This window comes from Mytilus galloprovincialis, chromosome 9, assembly GCF_965363235.1.
Source record: "Mytilus galloprovincialis chromosome 9, xbMytGall1.hap1.1, whole genome shotgun sequence".
In the NCBI taxonomy this organism is placed as follows: domain Eukaryota; kingdom Metazoa; phylum Mollusca; class Bivalvia; order Mytilida; family Mytilidae; genus Mytilus; species Mytilus galloprovincialis.
Genome location: NC_134846.1, coordinates 78,216,882 through 78,243,099, shown reverse-complemented (window position 1 = coordinate 78,243,099; position 26,218 = coordinate 78,216,882). Strand labels below are relative to the sequence as shown.

The window sequence follows — 26,218 nt, the reverse complement described above, 5'->3', positions numbered from 1 at the left end:
GCCTTTTAAAGTGGACTAAATGGTTTTGGTTTTGCTCATTATTGAAGGCCTTACAGTGACCTATAGTTGTTAACTCTTATATCATTTGGTCCTTGGTGGAGAGTAATGTCTCATTGGCAATCATACCACATTTTTTATTTTTTATTTATGTATAAGGGAAAAAAGACATTTTCCATCTAAGGGTCCAAACTTCTACAATATGACAGTTTAACATATATAATATCTGTATGGACATTTTAGGCTAAAACATAATAGTCTGGACAACTGGACTCTGATAAATTATTCCCCCTGTGTATTTTTTTTTTAAGGACTTCCTTAAAATCTGTAACCTTCAATACCTTGGAAAAGGTATGCAAATGCCACAAATTATAGGTTTATCATAAATTTTTCTAGCAATAGTAAGAGTGTAGAACTCTTTTGATAATGAGTGTAATGGTAGTGTTAAACTTTTCGTTGCTGCATGTAACCATATATTACTTCTTTTTAAATTTAAATACATTTCAATTATAATCATTTTAAACAAGACATTGATATGTAGTTTTACCAATTTTATTTCAATTATTAAAATATAGATTGATTTTTACTACTTTCACACCTGTGAATTCTTAAAACCTTGCGTAAAAGTACTCAATGAGCTTAATGCATTGTGACTGTGTATTTTAAGACTAATTGTCAAAATTATCTGTATTTCACAAAGACTTGTTTTTTTGCACATTTTCATGCAAGTTGTTATACAAGTGCAGTGTTCATTTACAAACAACAATTTACCTAAAAAGTGGAGTTAATCGTTGCACCAAGTATTAATGGTTAAATAAGGGTATTTTGACAATTTGTTAGTGTAATCAGCCTGAATTAAGTTATGCTTGCTTCGCTTACACAACTTATTGTAGTTTTTTAAATTTTTTCTTAACTAGTTAAGTTTTTATACTTTTTTCTGGACAAGTGATTTTTATACTTTTTTCAAGGCTAGTAGTTTTTATACTTTTTTCAAGACTAAATTGTAAGTCTACAAACATCTGTGAAGTGAGTGCCTGATCTGTTTATAGATATCTGTTCTAAGTTTTCTACACTTAATAAAAAATACTGTGTATTCATTTGTTTTCAAAGGGCGAGGAGTACTTCAAATAATAATTCATCCATACCCAAGGAAGTCCATGAAAAATTGATACCCCGTATGTAATATCATCTAAAACATGAAAAGTGGTATTACATATAATAATATATCCACAAGGAAGTTCATAGAAAGTGGCACCCCATATATGATGATGAATCCACAGCCAGGTCAATGAAAAGTGGTACCCCATATAGTAATGAATCTACAATTATTTCAGTGATAAGTGATAGCTCATTTATAATATAGAATCCACTGTGAAATCCATGAAAATTGATTCCCAATAACATTAAAATGAAACTTCAGTATCTTAGAACAATTATGAAAATGTACATGAGTATACCTCATTACCAATGATACATATAAAACAAGAACTAAACTAACCTTTCCATATTTCCTACGTTGTCTGTACATACGGTACTGCGCCTGGATTCTGACAATTCCATGTTTTACAGCAAGGAATCTCCGTCTGCAAATATCAAACAAAAAAATAGTTCTTAATTTATTATTTACTCGCCCTAGAGGTGAGTTCCTTCTTTAAAAGGTATAAGTCAAGTTGATATTATCCTCTGGTTATGTGACCGAGATTCAATTTATTATCGATGTCTTTTATACACATTTATTATGATCCTTTCAACTTCATAAGCCTTTTTATGGAAAGCTTTTTGTGTTTCAGTTTTGTGTCAAAATAAATCAAACATAATGATTTTTCTTCTTTAGCTTGCTTTACACAGCATCTTGTTATTTTAAATATTGTCAAATTTAAATATCTTGTTATTATAAGTCCCAGTAGAAATGTCACACTCAACTCTAACTATATCATCTCTTTTCAAGCAGTGAATGAAAAAGTCATATTATAAATTCATTTTTCTAAACGCAAAATAAGTAAATAGTTTATACAGAAAATAGGTTCATTATTATGCTTATCGTTTTAAAAAACAAGAGGGAAAAGCCGGTCCTTTTCTCAATAAAAAGAAAATCAAATTCCTATAAACAATGAAATCATAAGAAACTGTAGATTCTAATCATTTCCATTTAACTCCAATGAACCATTTTCAAGGGCTATTAGGTTATCTGTGTTTATCAAAATTCTAAACACTAAAAATTTCTTTTAAAACAATAATTAGCACCTAATATAATATATTATCTATTTGATTTAGACAATGCATGACCAATGATTTACTTCTGTCATCTTGACCTGAATGTTTGTTACCAAAGTTCACCCTTTCTTGGGCCTCAAAAAAATAAATTGAGAAACTTAAACATCCAATGTAGAGACCTTTACAACAATGTTTAAATTTCCTATTTTAACAAATTAATAGTGACTTTTAAATGTTCAATAAGGCAATAAAAGCTACACCACAAGTAATTATCAAGTTGTAAAGTAAATACAATCACTAACATCTTACAGACATAATAATAACAATTTACTCTAACACATTCCTGATCAAACAGGGACAGTAAAGGTGATTTCAACAGAATGTATTTGATTCAATCTCTCATAAGGTTGGTGCTCCATGGAAATACTGCTGCTTTACTGATTATCTTCAGTTCTAAGTGATACCCAAAGGTAGATAGGGCCTATACAGGTTAAGGGAGATAGGGCCTATACAGGTACAGGCAGTTCTAAGTGATACCCAAAGGTAGATAGGGCCTATACAGGTACAGGCAGTTCTAAGTGATACCCAAAGGTAGATAGGGCCTATACAGGTACAGGCAGTTCTAAGTGATACCCAAAGGTAGTTAGGGCCTATACAGGTACAGGCAGTTTTAAGTGATACCCAAAGGTAGATAGGGCCTATACAGGTACACGTAGATAGGGCCTATACAGGTACAGGCACCAAAAGGTAGATAGGGCCTATACAGGTACAGGCAATTTTAACAGATTTAATTGATTTCTTGTCCAAAATAAGGATAATCTATAAATAAAGTGAATTCTTGACCTCCATGCTGATGAAATACTAGACAAGACAGTTTTAAATGGCCAAAATTGGGACTTAAAATTTTTATGACATAACCTTGTCCTCAAACAGACAGTGTCATGTCCTCACCTCATCAAAATATCATAAGTTGATGTATTTTTTCAAGTTTGGAATTTTTCAATTTTCTGTACTTTTCACTAGCTTGACCTTCAAGGATCAGAGAAAAATATTTGATCCTAACAATATTTCCAAGTCCAAATTACATTTTTTCAGTTATCAAATCCTTCAGCTACATATCCTCATACTTGCTGAAGAATATATTTTAAATTGATAAAGCCAATCTCTGAAAGTCTAGAACTCCAATTGAAGCCTTAAATCCCAAAAAAGTATATAAGTTGTCATAAGATAGGACCCACATATGATTACTAGGATTACTATCAAAGTACTCTAGATAGTTCCACCTTTACAGATCATTTCAGACAAACAAAAAATGATATGGTGCACACAATTATTGACAGGAGATACAAACTTTTTATCAGTTCCAAGTCAAAGATAAGTGATCTACCCAGGGAACTATGGTTTCTTCTATTATAAAACTTTTAGTGAAAAAAAGTATAAATGTATGTACAGTAGTTATAAATGCTTATCAAAGAAATTACCAAAGCAATACTTTTTTTTGTCCCTTTACTCTATCCATTATTTTGTATTTAACAAAATTTTGAATATTTTTTTTATTTATGTGTAGTTTATTGCAGCAACAAAATGTTTTAATATTCTGAATAAACAGAATGTCTCTATCTAAATCTTTTTCCTTTAATTATAATGTGTAAATATAGTTTATATTGGCAACTAAATGTTTTTATAGTCTGCATAAATAGAATTTTTATATCTGATTCTGTATACCTGTCCCGAGGGTACCAGTAAAATATATCTCTATTGATCAGACAAGCTCATCTCCTCACAGCTATTGTTTTGTATATTATCAATTTTTCAAACTTTTTTTGAATGGTACAACAGGTGTTATTTGTAACTTCAGGAAAAAGACAAAAATATCTGTCAATAAAAAAAATTGACCTTCCTCCTTCGAAGAACTGTCTCCTTTTTTTTTATAAATTCAACATTTACACAAGGCAATAATTGAATCATTGTTCGCTGTACTTTATAAGAAGCCTATGTCTTGTATCAGATGCAGGTTTTATGTAAGCAATAAAATCTTGAATCCTATAGACGTATTTACATTAGTATGCAAATTTTTCCGCCATTACATAACATCACACAGGTTCCCGTAAACTTTGACTTCATAATTCAAAATATTTGACGTCACAACTAAAAAGGGATTGTTGCTTGACGTCAATAGGTTATTCGGAGGTGATATATGGTCATTCGGAGGCAAAATACAGCTAAATACCAAAAGTGTAAATATGTTTATCAAATCCAAAAGTATGTTAATCTCAATTTAATGTTTTATATACAATGTTTTCAATTTTAATCACAAATATGAGATGTAAAGGTTCCTTGTTCTTTCACAGATTAAAACTATAAACTATTGTGAAACTAGATAATCTGTCCATAAAAGCATAACACAAATAGAAACATGAAACATATCAACTGTTGACAAAAGAGATATGTCTCACTTTTTGTAAATTTGATAGGAAAATGCAAATATTGCAATTAAAATGTCAATAATTAAACATGAGAACTATGCAAAACAGTCCACTTAAATAAACCATGACTATAGGTAGAGGGCCTAATAATCTCCATGGAAATGGCAAATGTCAGTGTTTATAAAATTGAATACCAATTTCATTGAATTAACATAAGTGATTTAATAATGAGTTCAAGGCCAAATAAACTCCATTGAAATGAAAAGGTACCAATGCTATTACAAACTGTATACCATATAAAAGAATAAAACTTACTGCTTCCAACAAAATGGTACAACAATGAATTTGTATCTGTTAGGGGTGACCTTCTTCATATATAGTTGGCTTTACAGTGAATGGCAAATAATAAATACTTAAAATCTGTAATTTCAAAGGATCATAATAAAATATCAGAAACTCATAATAAAATGGGGAACGGAAATGGGGAATATGTCAAAGAGACAACTATCCGAACAAAGAGCAGAAACCAGACAAAGGCCATCAAGGTCAAGCTCTTCAACACAGTGAGAAAATCCTGCACTTAAGAGTCTGGCTTTTTTTGGCCCCTCAATCAAAATTCAGAAAATCAAGTACATAAGTGCCGAATGATAAAGTGTCTGTGAAATAAGCTAAAACAAGAATGTGCCCATAGCACAGAGATGTCCCACTCACACTATCTTTTCTATGTCAGAGGGTCAAAACTCTAATTCAGCATTAAAATTGAAAAGTTCATATCATAGGGATCATGTGTACTAAGTTTCAAATTGATTGGAATTCAACTTCATCAAAAACTACCTTGACCAAAAACTTTTACCCGAAGGACCAGAAACCTGAAGAGGGAGACAGACAATCTGACGCACAGACCGAAAAACATAATGTCCACAAATGGGGCATAAAAGATCAACTAAGAGCCAAGCATTGATAAGAACAGTATATTTTTAAGCACCCACCTTGCTATCCATCCTTGTAGAGCAACTTGTATTTTCCTGGTAGATTCTAGAGTTCTAAGGAATGATTTTCTGGCTAAATAACCTCGTATGGATTTCTGTAGTATTAACACTGAATCTATTTTAATCTTTCCACACACTTCATCTAATCTCTGTTCAAAGGACTCTTTCATGAAAACCTACAAATTTCAAATAAACTTCTTACGTCTACTGTATTTTTTCAGATGTAGCAGACTACTACTAGCAGATACAAATTTAGTTCAGACACTGTATGCATAAAGAGGAAACAAGTATGGTTAATTTAATGTAAAAATATAACCAGATACTTGAACAATAGCAATGATGGAAACATGAAATAAGTATACAGAAAATTTAAGCTATGCTGGTTGTAAAGTGGTTATGTCTTGCCACAAATATTTGAAATTGATATCTTTTGCTTATTTGTTGAAAAAATTTATAGTTTGTGGAGTACCTCCTAATACTTTGGTAATTTTTTACAAATGTACTAAAAGGGAGACAACTCAGACTTACCTTGGTAGCTCCTATTTTGTATTGATCTATAAACTGGGTTCCTTGTGTTTTCAGTATTGTAGCACACACATCATTTGGCAACAGATGGGTGCTGATTTTTTGTCCTTGTAACAGGAATCGATACCTATTGGAATAAGGAAAATGTTTTAAAAATAAATCAAAATAAGGTCAAATTATCATGACATTACCATGGTTTCAAAAGCTACCTTTGATCAACACATACATGAAAGGTTTGGTGTATTCTTTAATCATTTAGTATGAAATATAGTCAAAATACATCCACCCTTTCCTATTTTATTATAATTGTTCCTAAGGCATAAATCCACAATTTCCAATCTTACTATAATTGTTCCTAAGAAATAAAAAAAAACAACCAAAAAAACAAATGGTGTTGTGATTTGATTTACACCTTTTATTCCTCTGTTGAACCACACCCTTTACTGTGTTAATAAACTGCTACATCATTCTCCAAGGCTTATAATTTCCACTTGTTTTATTGAGTATAACATAATTTTACAACTTTGGTCATAAACAGGCGTTGTTCATGATGTTGATGATGTAACTTGAAACACAATGTAAGTAACTCGTATATCACTTAAAACATCTAGCTGAATTCAAAAGATTTTATTTTGCACCATTTTGAAATTAAAGTAAAAATATTTTATTGCAATTTAATAAATTCAGTTTCTAGTGCAAAACAGATCCAATTCGTAATTCAGGGAAGTTTTACACTCCAAGCTAGAAGTCTACTTCAGTATTCAGAAGAAGAAGAGAAAGTAATAAAATATGTTTTTCCAGTCACATACCTTTCAATAAATGCTGGGAACTTAACTCTGACTGGATATCCCATCTTTCTTATTTTGATTGTCTCTAACATCCCAGTGTATCTCAGCTGGTCCAGAACTACTGACGATTCAAAGTACATTGGAGCTTTGTGGTTGTTGGGCTTCAAACATCTCACAAAGAATGGATTACATCTGAAAGTAAGTTAAACATAATTTTTTCAGTTAAAAATACATTAGATTTATGAACTATTCATTAAGCTTTTTTATCTATATACTGACACTCTACTCTAAATATTTAATTAAATGAATATTTTGCAATATAAAGAAATATAATAAAGCAATAATGATAAATGCACCTAATCATTGATCAGCAATACCATTTTCCTACTTGCTCAGTATCGATACTGTAAATTCACAATTTTTTGCATGAATTTACGTTTGCAATTTGTGCAATGGACAAATAAACAAGATTAATTATTACAGTTTCAGAACCTGTTGCATAGAAAAATACTAGTTTAAAATTGTGACGATAAAATAAACTAGATGTGTCAAAGAGACACGAATGGCCCTGTCTCAAAAAGTTGAAAAATCTGCAATTTCAATTACACATGTGGACACAAACATGATGGTAGTCTCACTTCAAAAATCAGCCCAATATCTGAAAGCATTTATAAAAAAAAGTCTGTACAACTGTGATTTTCAACATTTATCAAAGTCCAAAGCCTGCAATTTCAGCAAAAATTAGCAGAGCAGAACTAAACATAAACTTGATCTGTAACTCATCATGGTAAACTCACATACCAAAAATCAGCCCAATATCTGAAGGTGTTTAGAAAAAAACTCTGTATAACTGTTAGTTGCGGAATGACGGAATGACAGAATTAGGGAATGACGTACAAGGGTAAAACTATATGGCACCCACAACTTCGTTACAGGCCATAAAAACTTCTTTAAATTTTTCTAGTGACGTAAAAAATGTATATTGTATCTTACTTGGACATGCTGTCAATCAAGGAGAGTAGTGATTCAGTAAAGCCTGCTGCTACTGTAGGAGTCCTTGGCTTGACTGTGATGTAACGTCCTGTGGTTTTACTCAACGTCTTTGTGATAAATCTGTCTCTCATTTCTTTAAACATCTGTGCTATTGTCTGAAATAAAATCATTGTTCTAAAGTGGAAAAAAGGCTTTATTTTTTAACAAGATCAAAATGCTGTAATTATTCAGTTTGTTCAGCACTGGCCCATACCCCCTTCCTCATGTCTACCCACATGTATGAAATTATGTTAAAATGTTTGTCAAAAAAGAAATCAGTTATTTTAAAATTACAATAAAAAAAAAATTACCAGATCTCTTGAAATTAATCTAGATGAAGACTAAGGGACATAACTCTAAATTAAAATCAAATATTTTTCCAATAATGTTCCTTGTTTAATGACTAGACCATGTTTATTAGAGTCATGTATTTATAAATAATGGTCTGTTTATATATATTATCTTATTGTCATAAAAATATCATTTACTGATACATACCCTGTTTTTACTTTCACACAGTAATTCTATCACATCACTCCTGAGAGTATCTTTGTTTTTGTCTAAAAATTGCTGAACCTGTAATAATTAATAATTGTATAACTGAGATATATAACTTCAACAGAAGAGAGTATTTCTCATTCAATTGCAAAACTTAAGTATATTTTGACAAAAAACATACTCCCCACCCTTTTCCATTCTCTAAAATAATCATTCAATGGCACAAGGTTTTGATTCAAATATAGACTGTCTGAATATTTTGCATTAATAAACTGCCCTACACAAATAGGAGTTGACACACTTATATTTCTGTCCAGATATCATATTGGAACCAAATCATAAACTCTGAAACTGAGATTGTCTCACTGATCAAATTAGATGTGAAAAGTTTAGGTTTCATTCTCAAAGTCACACTTGTGAACAATTTCCCTATGTCCCTGTTTTGGAAAAGGGCAATCAGAATTGATAAAGTATACAATTGTACAACTTGTCATGCTAAGCTTTTGTCTGAAAACTCAGGTCACACTTTACAACTGATCATTGTCATGCTAAGCTTTTGTCTGAAAACTCAGGTCACACTTTACAACTGATCATTGTCATGCTAAGCTTTTGTCTGAAAACTCAGGTCACACTTTACAACTGATCATTGTCATGCTAAGCTTTTGTCTGAAAACTCAGGTCACACTTTACAACTGATCATTGTCATGCTAAGCTTTTGTCTGAAAACTCAGGTCACACTTTACAACTGATCATTGTCATGCTAAGCTTTTGTCTGAAAACTCAGGTCACACTTTACAACTGATCATTGTCATGCTAAGCTTTTGTCTGAAAACTCAGGTCACACTTTACAACTGATCATTGTCATGCTAAGCTTTTGTCTGAAAACTCAGGTCACACTTTACAACTGATCATTGTCTTGCTAAGCTTTTGTCTGAAAACTCAGGTCACACTTTACAACTGATCATTGTCATGCTAAGCTTTTGTCTGAAAACTCAGGTCACACTTTACAACTGATCATTGTCATGCTAAGCTTTTGTCTGAAAACTCAGGTCACACTTTACAACTGATCATTGTTAAGCTTCTGACCAAAATATGAAGAATTCTGTTCAGTAGAAACTGTTAAATATTTGTCAGACAAAAGGATAATTAGACAGAAGAACAGACAAGGTGAATGCCATATAATCTCTACTTCTAGATAGTTCAGAGGGGTCTTGGTGGTCAAGTGGTCTAAGTAGTCCAACTACTGTATCACTAGCCTGTCAACACTGAAGATTGGAGTTCAAAGATCACTGTGGCAGGTGCGCTAGATTCCAATCTTAATTGACAAGGAATGTCAGTTTTTTTTTTCAGCCAAAATCATGGTTCTCTGCATCCACTTTAGCCTTCTTGACTAATTAAAACTGACTGCCAAGAAATAGTGCAGAAAGTGGCATTATTCACCAATCAAACAAGATAATCTAGACATGTTTTCTTGAGGGAAACACACCATAAAAAGAATCACAATATATAAATGCTAAGCAACTACAAGCATTTCAAACAATTCTTTCAAATTTTGAAGATTTTGTATCTAAACAAACCAATTTAAAACAGTTAAAAGAAATACAAATTTAGACAATGCTTTGGTATGAACAAATGATAAAACAGCAGATTTTCTTGAAACTCCTTCTAAAACAAAAGGAAAAAAGAAAGATAGATAGCTATAGTTTTCTAAGTCAAAACATTCATCCAAAGTAAAAAAAAAATAACCAATTTTAGAAGGGACCAAAGGAGTCATCAAGAATGTTTCAAAATCAAAATAACACAACTGTCAACCTATATTTTGGGAAAAAATATATTTTAGGAATTCTAAAAATATGTTAATCTTTAGGAAAGTCAATGAAGTTTGAAATTAAAAGTCAGTGTGACAAACAAAATTTAAATCTTTTTTTAGATACAAAGAAACAGGAATACATTAATATTTTTTTTCCTTTTCCAAAACTGACATTGGCTGTTAAACTAAACAGAAGTCTATGGAGCATAAAATGATTCTCATGTCTTACTAACTTACTTCTGTCAATTCAACCTTTTACTGAAGGTCACTTTGAATATAATAAATTAACTCAGAGATAAATCAAGGACAATATTAAAGTGTAAACAAGATTGTCAAGCTGAAGCTAAACATCTTCCCTGCTATATACATCAGAAATCATATTGAGTGTCACAATGTGTTACTATGGTAGTCTATCGGAAGTCAAACTATGGTAAAAGTCCTTAAATTCTCACATAAATGGTAAAATCAAAAATGATGAAGTGCAAAATTCATACCAATAAAATTTGATATAACTGCCTTTGTGGAAAGTATACTCAGTTTGTGACATTGTTTTATTTGTGTTCTGCGCAGATGTGCAAGCTTTTGTTGTTGAGTGTAAATAGTTTTTTGTTTTTTTTGCAGATGTAAAAGCTTTCATAATATTCTAGTTATAAACAAATATCTATTTTGTAATAATTGTGTGACATAATCTTTAAAACTTACATTATATTTGATTTTTCCTGCGTAGTGACGAATGAAAAATTCTGGATCTGACATCCTTGGTTTTTCATATAATGGATTATTGGCGTGATGAAAATGACATTTTTCTAAGAATGAAGTATCTGATGCTTGAGGAAAACTACACTCATCGTCTAAAATGCTTAATATTCCTGCTGGTTTGCTGGCTAATAAGTCAATCACTGGTTGATTATCCAGGAATTCTATGTGTCGCCAGTCTATGTTTTCCTTTGAATATTCATTTTGTTCTATTCTAAATATATGCTGATTGAAAAAAAACTGCATTGTCTCGTTAGCATAGTTTATATTAAGTTGTTCAAAACTGTTGGTGTGGAAATCCTGAAAAAAAGAAGAAATGTATGTAATAAAAATATGTTCTAAATATATACTTCTTAAATTATTGATTATCATACTCAACTGCATTGAAATTTTTATGAATTCTTTTGTATTTCGCTATTAATCCAGAAATAGTTTTTCTGTATATTCACATACTTCTTGTCTATTTCACCAAGGTTATTTAGTGGAGAGAACAAGTTTCTGTAGGTTTACATTTCCTAGATTTTCATTCCCATTCACTCCTTCCTCTTATTAATTTCACATTTTTAGCATTTAAACTTTTATTTCAATCTTGAGAGTTTATATTCATGGTAGAAGCTTTCAGTTCAAATTAAATGTGACTGCCACTCTATAAAGGGTCGAATGAAAATGTAGAAATATTTCATTTTTGCGTTAAATTGTCTCCCCTTCATAATGTAAAGTAGATTTTCATAGCTATTTGTAATTGACACATGTTCATGCTAATGTTTTGTTGAATTTCTGTTTTCAATAATTGTTTTGTTAAATGTCTGCTTACATTAAGTGTTTTGTTGAAAGTCTGTTTTCATTTCAAAAGTATTTTGTTTAATGTCTCTTTTCATGAAGTGTTTTGAATTCATTTTGAGTATCTGTTGTGTGTATACTTCTTATCTTACCTCAAATCCAAAAATATCCAGCAGAGCAAGTGATGTGGACTTTTCTCTCTCTGACCTACAGGTAATTAAATTTATCTTCTCTACCAAATAGGTAAATAGACGACTATACAACGCTTTGGCTATGGCATCCCTGAAAGTATAATTTGATTTTCCCAATAAATTGAAAAGTTCAGTGCTGAATAGTAAAACCTGTATATAAAAGTAAACATTAACCTTGACCTTACATGGGGGTTGAACTCTGAATTGAAATTCAAAATGCATGCATATTACTAAAAAGAAGAGGGTGACATGACAAAGCAATTATTCGCTGAGTAAAGGTGAACTTTATCTTAGGTCTGTCTGTATTCAAAATGTATCATTGCATCACAAAAGTTAAAAGTTCAAATGTAGGTAGTTTCTTGAGTAATAACTTAGTGATGTTATTTCCTGTTGGAAGTAAGTCTTGATTCCTAACATAGTGTGTCTGTGAACTTGCGGTTAATTTTATGACCCTATGACCTATAAGTAATGATGAAGTATGGTTCAATCACAGTGATCAAAGTTACACACAAGAAAACAAAAAGGATGAATAGACAGAAACCTTACAGGGTGGTAAACTTGTACCAAAAAGTGGCTTAAATTTAAGTTATGTTTTATATGATGATTTTCTGTATAAATCCCCTTTCTGAAGGACATACTTACCTTGAATCTAAAGCTTGATCTATGTTGAATGGTGAAACAACTCTATCTCCTCTAGTCTCCTGTAAAACACAATACAAATTTTAGTTCAGATGAACAATTATTTTCAAAGAATAATTCTTCATGTTTAGAGCATCTGTTAAGTTATTACTGTCATAATGGCTAATATAGGCTCCTAGATTTTGTAAACCTGCTCAAACAAATTCTCAGTTGAAATTTATGTACTTTTCAATGATAAATAGCCAATAGAGCATATATTGAAAATTTTCAGGAGAAATGTTACATGTTCCACATAACCTAATTAATATATCTTCTCACTACATGTATTATCGTTTAATATATATTATGCTAATTTCATTTACCGTGACTGTGCTAGTAAGAGCCTGTTAATGTTTTACTTACTGTGACTTAGCTAGTAAGAGCCTGTTTCAGCCAATCCTCAGACACTAATTGTACTTACCGTGACTTTGCTAGTAAGAGCCTGTTTCAGCCAATCCTCAGACAGTTGTAAGAGATGTGATATCCATTTGATCTCAGCATCGTTTCCCAGTAACACAGTATCATGGGAAGAGTCATGTACTCGTTTGAAAAATATATTTCCAAAATGTAAAACAGAAGCTAAGATTTTGTATATTGTTTCCTTTTCATTTCCTTCAAAGTTCAACACATGAAAAGCTCCAGTTAATACACGATAGTTTTCTACGTCATTCCGACCAGAAATATCACAGTTGCCTCCCTTGAAATAAATGAAATATTATACATTAATATCATAGAGGCAAATTGTGACATGGTAGCAATATTTTTCATTAATTGTATTTAAGGAATTGTGAATGTAATTGTAGACATATCATTTCATAGCTATTTTATATTCAAAGCTTTAAAAACAAATATGTAATACCACTTAAATCAACTGCTATCATTAATAGTTATCATTATATGACCACAAATTCATGGTTTTCTCATTTGATAAAAGCATAGGAAATCCTCTTGAATAAAACATTATATTCGCCACTGTAAAAATTATGAGAGGTTAATATAAGATTTGGAACAGCCTCTGTGCACCTAAATATAGATATTCAAAGGCAACTTCAATGACGTAGGTTTATGACGTAATGTAAATTCCTGGGTTTTTTCTTCTTTAATTTTCTACCTGTTTAAGGTGTATTTTTTTAGGTAAATTTTACTGAATATTTCAACTTATGAAAATTTAGCTATTGCAAAAGCAGATGATATATAAAGTATAAGACCAGGGAGAAGCTATGAAAGTATCTTAACCATATACTAGAAAATTAGAGAAAATAAAATATAGTAAAACAATCATTGACTTTTGATTTCAGTTGATACAATGATTTTTCAACATCAGAGATATGACATTTACACTTGGTTGTTGGCCTTTGTGAATACCATATCTCATCAAAAGACAATAATTGTATAATGAGCATTTCTTTTACTTTTTACCTGATTTAAATAAAAGTATTTATTTGCTGTCTGTAAACCATATTTCTTTCTCTCATCTTCTGTCATACCAGCTAAAATTTCATAGAACACATGGTAGTTTCTTTCATCTGGTGCCTACAAAATAAAGAAAATATGTCAGTAAAAGTTTCTTAATTTTCTATAAGAAAGTATATTCTCATGGCAACCAAATGCTGTATAATGAAAGCAGCTAACATACTTGGTATTCTGGTAGACTTTTATTGGTTATTAATCAAAGTTTCCATTTGTATTACAATGTCTGAAGTCTTACTGTTGGTATACTACTATTTTTCAGGTGTTGGTAAAAAAACAATTAGTGAAGACTATACTGAATGACAGTTTTAGGCAATTCATCTCTAACAGCAACTCTCTTACAACTTCAATCTAATCACTTAACAGTGGAAAAGATTTTCATGCATGTTCAGGATGATGTCCTTTTCTTGGCCTTAATAAATTGGTGATGTGATAATAAAATCTGCCACATGTTACATCTTTGTTATTTCCAGGTTTAACCAAACCAATACTTTTCAATTAAGAAGTTTGGATTTAATAAGATAAAGAAAATGCAGATGCATGGATTAATCAAATGTTAAAATGGACTATAATTTTGGTGCTAAAACTGGTCACTAAAAGTTTTAAATTTTCCACTAAAATATCCAGTGTCACTATTTAACTTTTCTCAAAAGGACTGTAATCAAAAGCTTAATCTATATTAGTAGAGTACAACTGAACTTTATTACTCGGCAGGGTATGAAATCAAAATATTATTGATAAATCTACATTTTGTCCATATATTTTTTTTTTTCAGTTAACCTGTATAAACTTAAGTAAACATTAAACAGTTGCTTTATTAAGCACTTTAGCAAATAAGTCAAATGATCTGTCCCAGTACAAACATATTACTTTGACAAGAATCTTTTGATGAACTTTTTAAATATCTTTAAATTTTGTTTACTTTTATACTTATTTCTGTCATCTTTTACCAAGCATAACAAGAAGCATAATAATTGCATCTTTAACAAATAGAAATCATCAAAAAACTTTCTTGTTATAAAAAGATGTGAACAAATTCTAATCATGAAACACAATCTAGGTGTAAATGGATTGGTTTGCTATGATTTATTTGAGTAATAAAATTGTAAACAAATATATGTTCTTAACAACTAAAACAGTTTTAAAAGAGTTGTTGCTCATTTACTGCACTTGCACAAAATAAATACTTCAAGTAAGTTTCATAAGTGGACCAAAAAACATTATGAATATATTTGTAAATCAAATATTTGTTAATGACATGGTTTATAAATTGTATGTTACAACAGATATTTTCAATTAAGAGTTTGATAAACTGTCTATTGGAGTCGACAGCAAATCACTGTATTTTTGTTAATCTAACAAAGAAAACCTATTCTTGAGCAGTCATTGATAAATATTTTCGTTTATTTAAACTTATATTGCCAACCTATATTACATTCAAAAATATCATTTTATTTAAATTCTTTTAAATAATTAATCAAAATCTGAATTCACTTGAAAAGAATTGTTTAGGTTTTCTAAAGGAGATGTCCACTTTATCAAATACTCTTAAATGGATAGTATTTAAGGTTTTATCCTGACTTATATTTACAAATTTCAAATATTTATTATCTGGGACCAACCATTTAATTATAATGAAGTTGGTTTGGCTTTTTATCCTTCATGCATGGCTAGAAAATTATTTCATCATAAATGAAATTTGAATGTTTTGAGGAGGTTGATACTTGAATTTTGATTACTGGTTGAGAAAAATTTCATTCATATATTTCTTTGACATTTTTCAATTCTTCATATATATTATTTTCTTTAAAATTAGGTGTCAGAATAAAAACCTATACCCTCCCATCAAAATAAGTTTTAAGATGCACCAACATTGTAAATCACAATTTTCTGATTTTGGTATGACTAACATTTTTCAAGAATTCAATATTGATGCATGCAAAAATGTTGGGCAAACAAACGATAAAATAATGGCCAAATTGCCTTGTTATCCTGAATATGCATGAACTACTTTCCACTGGACATTCATGAAATAACAATCATAACTTGATACATTGAGGTTCCAACAACTCTGCATTGCAAATCTAGCATCTATGCACAGTCTTGAAATTTTCCCGTACATTTTTATTTACAAGTATGTCTAAAAGTGGCTCCATGTTTATGATCCAGTTGGATGAACATCAAATAACTTCTTTTGATTTGATATACACTTTGTTGGGTAGTGCATGAACATATGAAGGAAAACAAATCATTGGTAAACATCATTGTACATGTTTGAGTGAGCACGGAATGAATAAAAAAAATATTTCCATCTAGACTCAAACAACCCTTAATGGAATTATCCACAATAAATAGGTTCAATTATGAATACATTATAACCTCATTGTTGATTTAATGGGGTTTTCAGTAAAAACTATTAGATAAACATAATAGAATGTGGTTGTATCTTACGATCAACAAATATGGTGTAAAATTTCACAGCCTTTAGGACAAGACATTTATACAAACAATTGGGGATATACATTTCACTTCTTATATTTATTCTTTGGATGCTATTATTTTTTTTTGAGGACAAGTAGTATTATTTTCCTCTTTTATCAACCTTATTTGGGACAGTTCATTCAGGTTTTGAAAATTAATTATTTCTTAAAGAAACTTTTAAGTGCAAGTAACTATATAATGTTCTGTTATGAGAGAGAATTTTGCAATTTCATTCAAGAAAAATAAATAAAAGAATTATAAAATCTCTTTATGACATACATACTCCTACTAACTATCATTTAGTAAGTGATAAATTAAACATAAATGCACATGTTGTCGTGCTAAGCATGCCCACGTTCGTCATTCAAAGTACACGAAAACAGGAAGTAGATGTCTGACAGTTCTAGAAAAATGCACACACAAGTACAACTCATCACTGTCAACCTGATAACCAATTATGAAGTCATCCTGTTTAGTTATGTATTAGAAATATGTGTGATGACAAATTTCAAGACTATTGAAAAATTGAAGAGTACTGGTAAACAGAAAGAAGGAATCAAACGGATCTCTAAAGTGCTCACACATTACAACTTATCACTGTCAAAGTGCTGACCAAATACAGTCATTCTGGTTTAAGTTGTTTCTGAGTAAATGTGTAGATGAACATATGGATAGATAAGGTGCAATTTTGCTTAATCAACAATATCTAGATCTGCAGACAGGAATCCTTCAGAATGTCTTGCACATTTTAACATTTATTTTTCAATTATTATAATAAAACAAAGCAATGATTATTCAAAATATTTTTTTGTAAAGAACAATACATGTAATAATGTTTTAAAACTAGTTATAAAAGATAGAACTTTTTCCTTGTTCACTATTTTGAATAAATGGAAAATTATGTAATGAAATTAAAGATCTTTCGGTAACAGGAAATGCTGTTATCTCTGGATATCCATAATTGTAGTTATAATATTTACAGAATTCATCAGTAAAGCTAATTATGTTCGTAAAAACTAGACCAGACCTCTTGCTCTGTTGAATTTAAAGGGGCTATATATCTTTTTCCTATAGAGGTATTGATGAAATATAAATGAAATTCTAAACAACAAAACATTTATTATAATCTTTATCTTAATAAACTATTTCTTCATCAGAATATCATTGTTGAAATATTGAAATTTTTACAATTGAAATTAAAGCCATGGAAATTGATAATTTTTAACAATTTTCCCACAGCCAGACGACAGGAACCATATCAAATTATCGGTAGTGGTGGAAGTAAGGCTAATAGAAGCTTCATATTTGTGTATTAAAATTTTAAACTTGTTTAACACATGATATTTCAGGTTCAATTCACGACATTTAAAAAAGACAGGTACACTGACAAGTTATTTAATTTTAAACATTTAAAACAATGAGAAGACACTATTGTCTATATTTCTAATTACTACTGCTTCAATTAATTATCAAAATGGTTAATTATTGCCATGAACGGTCAGGACATTTCGTTTGTTTTTAACCATTTATCCTGGGAGGCATTGATTTGTGGTCGACTTATATAAAGTAGATTATGTTTATATACATATAATTTTTTCATACATAGTTATTATCATTATTAGGTGTGACATATGACATTAAATTAATTATGCATGTTTACTTCCAAGCTTAGATTACAGAGAACTAGAGGCCCATAATAGCCTGTAGTACATTTTGTACTTGACAAAGTGTAAAAAATTACCATGTTAAACTTGATATAATGTAATGCCTTTGTATCTCCTTTCTTATATTCATAACCATACCATGTGTTGTTTGTTTTTGGGGTGGTTTTTTTTTTTTGTGGAGGAGCTTATGTGGTATATTGTACTTTAATATATTTTGGATTGTTCTATTATCCCTTTAATGTATCATTTTTGTCATCGAACTTTTTGCTGATAAATTAGCAGTGGTGACCATGTGTAATCATCACTGAGGCAATTTGAGAATTTGTGTAGGTAGTAAAAAAAATATCATGTTCCAGAATTCCCCAGTTGACACAATTGTCAGTTTGCAGCAATTTCAGAAATCTTTTTTTTTTTAATTATGTGTATGGTCAATTCACTTCTTATTTTCTACTTTCATTAACTGAAAATGTTTAAGCTGATCCACATGACCAGAATGTACAAGGTATCCTGAAGATTAATGTAGCCATTATAAAAATAGGAAGATATGATTTGATTGCCAATGAGCCCTCTCTCCATCAGAACAAAATACACAGAAGATAGCAATAATAGGTCACTGTAAGGACTTCAACAATGAGCAAAAACCATGTTTGGTTTAAATTTGCAATGCAACTTCAGATAATGGTTAAGCTTAAAACTGGAAACAGATACAACAAGTGAAACTGCGAGCTACTGCTCACTGATGATACCCCCGCCGCAAGTGGATAATATTAATAGTGTAAAAATATGCAAGTGTTCGGTAAACAGGAAGTTGTCAAGTGATGAATCTGAAAACGCATCACACGGTATGGCTAACATATATAAATGTTGATACCAAATTACAGAAAGGGTGGATGTGTAGTTCCTGAGAAAAATGTGACGAAAGTTTCATGGGACGGACTGACTGACGGACTGACTGACGGACGGACTGACGGACGGACTGACGGACTGACTGACGGACGGACGGACGGACAGACAGAGGTAAAACAGTATACCCCCCTTTTTTAAAGCGGGGGTATAATAATCTACCAATTTAAAACTATACTGTTTAATGCTGCTTCGGACCGGGTGAGTCAATTTTTTTTTCTAGAATCAAACTGAGGTTGAGTAAAAAGAACACTGATGACACTTACACAAGAATAAAACCAGATAAATCATTATAACCTCTGACCTTGAAGGAATGGTTAATGTAAGAATAACTATTAGCAATCTGTAAAATACCTATTACCCATCAAATTGTCCTGCAGCAGGGATTTATTTTTATTCTTAACCAACAAAAGAATTGTTATTTTTTAAAAAGATAAGTTTATAATCTTCTGTTATTTAAATATAAATGACACTTTTGTAAGGATTATTTGTGTGGCGAATTTAAAGTGTACCCACCTGAGTTACAATGCGTGACTTTTCAAGGAGGTACTCTGATGTTCTAGCTCCAACCATTGAACCACTGTAAAAAAAAAAAAGATCAAAATAAGTAGGTTATTTTGGATTTAATACAAATATTAAACAATACAACATTTATTTGTAAGATTATCAGACAGGCCACACAGTTTGAAATTATGACCTCCTGTAAACCATGTTTAATTATATACTGAATGCAGTATTTTGTAAGTTTTAAGCAACATCACAGATAGTGACTTAGCAAATTTTGCACAAATCTCATTAGGCACATCATGGTACAAAAGTGCTTTATAAAAGCTATCTATCATATTTGTATTCTTTGGTTTTATTACATAAAAGTCACAAAACTATAAAATACGAGAGGCTGTCACAACGACAGCAAACCGGATTTATTAATATTTATTTGTGTCCTGGCAATATCACAAGAACCATTACTGATGAATGGTGAAAGTGAAAATCGTCAATATCAAATTTGACCTCCATTTTGTCATCAGTATCAACATCTTAAAATTTGAATAGCTTAGATTGAATGGTTCATGAGTAAATGCAACAACGTGAATGGAAACGCCATTTCACAATCTTTCAAGAACCATAACTCCTGAACGGTAGAAGTCAAAATCGTCATTATTGAACTTGACCTCTAATTTGCCATCAGTAACAATATATAAAAATTTCAAAAGCTTTGGTTGAATGGTTCATGAGAAAATGCACGGACACGACTGGAAACACCATTTTTCAATCTTTCAAGAACCATAACTCCTGAATGGTAAAAGTCAAAATCGTCATTATTGACCTTGACCTCCATTTTGTCATCAGTAACAACATATTAAAATTTGGGAAGCTTAGGTAGAACAGTTCATGCGTAAATGCACGGACACGACTGGAAACTCCATTTTTCAATCTTTCAAGAACCATAACTCCTGAACGGTAAAAGTCAAAATCGCCATTAGTGAACTTGACCTTCATTTTGTCATCAGTAACAACATATTAAAAATTTGGGAAGCTTAGGTAGAACAGTTCATGCGTAAATGCACGGACACGACTGGAAACTCCATTTTTCAATCTTTCAAGAACCATAACTCCTGAACGGTAAAAGTCAAAATCGCCATTATTGAACTTGACCTTCATTTAGTTGTCAGTAACAACATATTAAAATTTTAAAAGCTTTGGTTGAACGGTTCATGAGTTAATGCACGGACAACATTTGATTACCGCCCACCCGCCCGCCCGCCGTACATCCCCAAATCAATAACCGACATTTTTGTCACAAAAATCCGGTTAAAAATGCACTTTCACTATTAAATTTGTAATGAAACAAATTTGGAGGCCAAATAAAGATAAATAATTGGGAGCATATTTTGCCGGGGATGCACTGATAGTGTGTCATAGATTGATACCCCATATCCTATACATTCTTATATTTACTAAAAAAAAAAAATTACAATAGGTAGGAACAGCAATGTGGGATGGAATGGATAAAAGCAGGAAATTTCAAATGCCACTGGAAATAAGGAGGTCAGAAAAATCTCCCTTGCAACAGGCCAACAACAGAACCTTAGATGCTATTACGGTACATTGTTTCTTTAACATACAGAGCAAGTGGCACTTGGGTTACACAATCATCCAATTTAACGACCGCATTCTGACCAGAGTAGCTGCAGATTTACATATCCTGTCTAGCTAAAGGAACACCCCATATAAACAAAGCTTTTACTACCAACTAAAGCAGCTCATTGACTACCATATTTCTCTAGCCGAGTCGACCCCTGGGTTTTGTTTTAAGAAAAAGGTAATCAAACATTGATTTTGGTACTACTGGTTTTAATTATTGCATAGTTATAATTTTGGTAAAATTTCTGCAGTCAGATTTCCAATTATAGTTTTAAGTTTTTGCTTTCCAGTTAGTAAACACAAATGTTTACAAATCATTAAACTTTTCAAAACAGTTCAATAAAATAAAACATAAGCTAATTATTGGTTAACACCTGACTGTGACTTTAAGATGAAGAACAGCAATAAGAGTGCTGATCCTTTGCTTTTTGTTTGTTTTTGCTGTGCTTGTACTGATTGTTTGTGATTGATGGATACACCATATCCTTTGAATTTATTGTATTTACTAAATTGTCCATATAATGTGGAAACATGAAAATGATTTTAGGGTCACAAACAGATTATACAGTACAAGAGAAGAATGTAAATATATTCTTGTTGATGTTTGTAACCTTACTTTATCAACAATAAATAAACTGCCGATCTTAAATCCAGATATAAATTTCAGTAACAAAGAAATGTTTTAATTGGTGTAACATGTCTAACAAGTTAGTTTATCTTACGAATATCTCAGTTGAGAATTTAGGGCTAATTTATGTCTAGTTTAAGGTGACATATGATTCGTAAACATTGTCTTCCAGGTAATTGTATATTTCTGAATTGTTTATAAAATGATTGTTTTAACACTGAATTAAATATGTCATGTCTTTGTTTAAACCATTCAATACAACAGTACTTAACTATCTTGTTGTGTTAAGGAATAATTGAATATACACATGGTCTTTGTTTTAAATACTGTCCATTGTCTCTTTCAATCCATTTAATTTTAACATTGTGTATAATTCATATGCAGGTCAATTTAGTTTCAACAAATTAATTACTTCAAAATATCAACAAGAAAGGTTGTTTAATTTTTTTCAAATGCATTATTTTTCTTTTTTCTAGAATCTGTGTGATAATACATTTAACTATGTATGGTTCAAATAACTTTCTGTCATTAGAATTCAAGTGGTAACTGATTGAGTCTGGTTTCTTGTGGACTTATTCATTTTTGTGGGTACTTTTTTTCATAGATTGAGGAAAACTAGCATTTTAGGGGATATTTGGTTTTGTGCTTTGCAAAAGTGTGCAAACAAGACTATAGAAAATTTGTAATTTGTTGAACATTCAAATTTGCTGTTCACTTGTACCCACGAAATCCTCAAAAATTGGTATTCCATGAAAAATAATGAATTCACTTAATATACTTTTTATATAAAATAAGGAGATGTCAATGAAACAAGTTTTAACCCTGTTCATATATTAAAAAAAAAATAATTTCATAATGTAAGTCACCTCTTAAAGAACACTTCAATGTATTTTCCAAATCTACTAGAATTGTCATTGCGAATTGTCTTTGCATTTCCAAATGATTCTAAGAGTGGATTAGCCTCCAGGATCTGTTCAGTGATCAGATTGTTCCCATTCTTGTTGACAGCAGCCAGATATTGCATCACTAACTTTGTTGCCTCTGTTTTACCAGAACCACTTTCTCCACTGTAATAGAAAGAAACCAAACAAGTTATAAAATCATAATCATATAAATATTTAACAAATTACTTGGACAGCAAAAACCATAGGCACAAATATTTACTATCTTTCAGGAAGAACAATAACTATACCTGCCAACTGTCACTATTTGCAGGGATTTCCCCCATGGAGGCTCCTAAATGGAAATTTTGAAAGAGCAATTGTAACCACAATTTTAAACAAAACCACTGATTAACAATAGCTTAAGGCTTGTAAGAAGTGTGAAGAAGCAAAAAAAAAAACAACATTAAAATACATTTGCAGGCCCCCTTCAAGGTTTTGTAGGACTATGAGAGTTATTGTGCACGTAAAACCCCCATGGGAATTTTGAAAAGTTGGCAGGTATGAATAACAATGATATTTTCCCCATAACTATGCAGCTTGTACGAATATAACAATAATCATACATCAGATTTTTAACAAGGTGTTACTGTTCTTATATTTTATATAAACCTACTTGATTTTGGGGACACACTTTTCTAAACGTAGGGGGGACAGTTGAGTAATCATAAAACTAGCTTAACCCAAGACAATATTTATGTACATGTCTAATGTCAGAAATCTTGTGAGTTGTTGCAGCTGTTTCTAGCAGAGAATATGTTATTGGTGTCACAGATTTCGTGGTCTATGTCCAATTCATTAAAAGATTTCTAGATTTCAAACAACTGTAAATTAATATTATGATGTAAGTGCTTGACAAATGTTTAGACAGTAAAGTGACGTTTGTGTCAGTGTTTGCAATTTTTAAATCAGTCAATTTGTCACTGAAAACAAGTCTTGCACAATGTTAAATAAATTTGTATAAAAGCCATTTACTTAACATTCTACTGAAATCCTATGTTCATATACATAAAATAAATGGAGAGTGAGTCCAAGGAACACAGATAATGCACTTGTTTGCATATAAAGTTATAAAGGGACATAACTCAAGAATGGTAAAAGTGACGCCACCAAATTCAATCTTGATCAGTGTTTTGTGGTAATAAGCATTGTGTATAAGTTTCATAACATTTATATAAAAAATCTAATTAAATCGAATTAATGTACTAAATTAAAAAGAAAAGAAAACTTGGACTTTTTTGTGTAGGTTTCAAATCTTCAAAGGCATTTTTAATGATGAATATTTCATCATGCAGCATAGACCAAGATGCTTTGTTAGATATATAAGAATAGGTACATATTCCATATTGCTTACTTTTCTTGATTTATTAGGTTTGACAGAATTATATATCTATGAATATTATGCAATAACTGGAATAGCATTATATTTATGGAAATTATAAGGGAAGATTAAATTTCTCACGAATCTTACTATCAGAACTAAAATGTCACATCAAAAAGTTACATGTATATAATTGTAAATTGGTAAAGTTTAATGAAAGAAAGATTGCAGTAATGGGATTGATATTTTTGTTTTGATAGGAAGTTGTCAAAGACATTCATTAAAATATTCTAAAGTTCAAGATCTAAGTATTAATACACTGTTTAAAAAAATAATCCTTTAAATGGATATCATGTTGTGTCAACAGAGAAATTTTTAAATGTTTCTTTTATGGTTCTGGAAGTCTGCCAATGTTTTAAAAACCTCAAAATATCAACAATTAATCAATAGAGCTTAGAAATAACTTAGCAGACTTCTTTTCCTTTAAGAAGTTTCTCTTCGACAAAGAACCATCTTGTTACAATTTAATACCTTAAATGTATGTAATAAACCATGCAATCAAAGTATAGCTATCTTATTCTTCTGAATGAAAGTCAGATTAACCATTTTGGAGCCATTAAACACCAAATGCCTTATCATGTACCAAAATCAATTTAAAGGCAGACAAACATATTGTACAGTTTAATATGGTTTTATCGTGCCTTAAATTAATAGTAAATCCCTGAATCAAATCAAATAAGTTTGCGTAATTTAACTTCATTGAAAGTTTTGTTGCAACAATTATACAATAATGTGTATCAAGATTGCTCATATACAAAGGATAAGCGACAATAGAGAGATTGTATCAGACCGGTATTATTTAATAAAACACCTTTTATACAATATTGCATTGGGAGGACCACCTACTGAATTCTATGTCAATGCCAATATCTAACATTGTGGCATTGAAGCTTTCTTGGTATCTAAAATGCAGAGAAAATTTCTAAAGCATTCCTATAGGTATGAATCTATTTGATCTTAAAGAATAACTTTGCATAAAAAACATAACCTTTCGTTTTCAAAGACTTAATTTTAACCCCTTATAAGTTCAAGTAAATTTAATAAAACTGACAAACAAATGTTCTTATTTAACTTGGTTTGAAAACAAGTGCAAGAGACCAACTGATAGATATTTACACTTGTGATCTACATACACTCAGTCAAACTGTTCAAATTTATGACAGAGTTCCAATAATGGCAGGCCTTGACTTTCATTTTTACATTTTGAACTACAGCAGTCAGATAGATATAAATAAATCAAAAATATGACGTTATGTCATTCTATAACACCAATAGTCACAGATAAATAGCATAAAAAACCTGAAAGACACAATTAACTACAACAACACCATTTCACACTGTTTTTTTGGTGTTTTTAATAACTTTTATCTGAAATTATCTCCTCTTAGTATTTTCAACTTAAAGGGATGGCATGAAATGATAATTGCATGACCATAGGGAAAAATTCAAAATGTATATTTAATGCATGAGAAGACAGATATCTAGACTTGACATATTTGCTGGTTATATACTTTACTAAATGCTTCATCTTCAAATATTAATGTAATCATAGTCTTTAATGCACTTTTTTTCAATTTTGCATTGGCAATACTGTTACAATACAACCAAAAATCAATTACATGGCCCTCCTTTGAGTCTTTAGAACATTTTACTGCGATAAAATTGTCAAACAGAACCAAAGTTATCATTGAAACCATTGTGTTATAGTCTATGAAAATCCAAGGCAAAAGTACAACATCATTGACAAGAACTTGAAGATGTATAGTTTGAAGGTCGTAATTATGACCTGTATATTATAAGATTTACCTGATAACAATAACTTGGTTCTCTAGGTCCTTCATCATTTTACTGTATGATGTACTACCAATGGCAAAAAGATGTCTGCAAAATACAAATTTATATTTATTTAGCTATGATATTT

At 30.7% G+C, this 26,218-nt stretch overlaps 1 protein-coding gene across 10 annotated transcripts in view; it reads right to left on the bottom strand.

Annotated features, from left to right (window-relative positions):
• The window catches only part of LOC143046035 (unconventional myosin-XV-like), a 114,888-nt gene that overhangs the window by 55,747 nt on the left and 32,923 nt on the right, over window positions 1-26,218 (bottom strand). For all 10 annotated transcript variants that reach the window (XM_076218988.1, XM_076218989.1, XM_076218991.1 and 7 more), the window contains exons 6-19: window positions 26,104-26,178; window positions 22,842-23,042; window positions 19,719-19,782; window positions 14,104-14,217; window positions 13,106-13,381; window positions 12,649-12,707; window positions 11,968-12,097; window positions 10,982-11,335; window positions 8,470-8,547; window positions 7,933-8,087; window positions 6,961-7,131; window positions 6,155-6,278; window positions 5,627-5,802; window positions 1,496-1,580 (exon numbers count right to left, since the gene is read on the bottom strand). In XM_076218988.1, coding sequence (XP_076075103.1) covers window positions 1,496-1,580; window positions 5,627-5,802; window positions 6,155-6,278; window positions 6,961-7,131; window positions 7,933-8,087; window positions 8,470-8,547; window positions 10,982-11,335; window positions 11,968-12,097; window positions 12,649-12,707; window positions 13,106-13,381; window positions 14,104-14,217; window positions 19,719-19,782; window positions 22,842-23,042; window positions 26,104-26,178 — 2,062 coding nt within the window. The remainder of the gene's footprint in view (window positions 1-1,495; window positions 1,581-5,626; window positions 5,803-6,154; window positions 6,279-6,960; window positions 7,132-7,932; window positions 8,088-8,469; window positions 8,548-10,981; window positions 11,336-11,967; window positions 12,098-12,648; window positions 12,708-13,105; window positions 13,382-14,103; window positions 14,218-19,718; window positions 19,783-22,841; window positions 23,043-26,103; window positions 26,179-26,218) is intronic.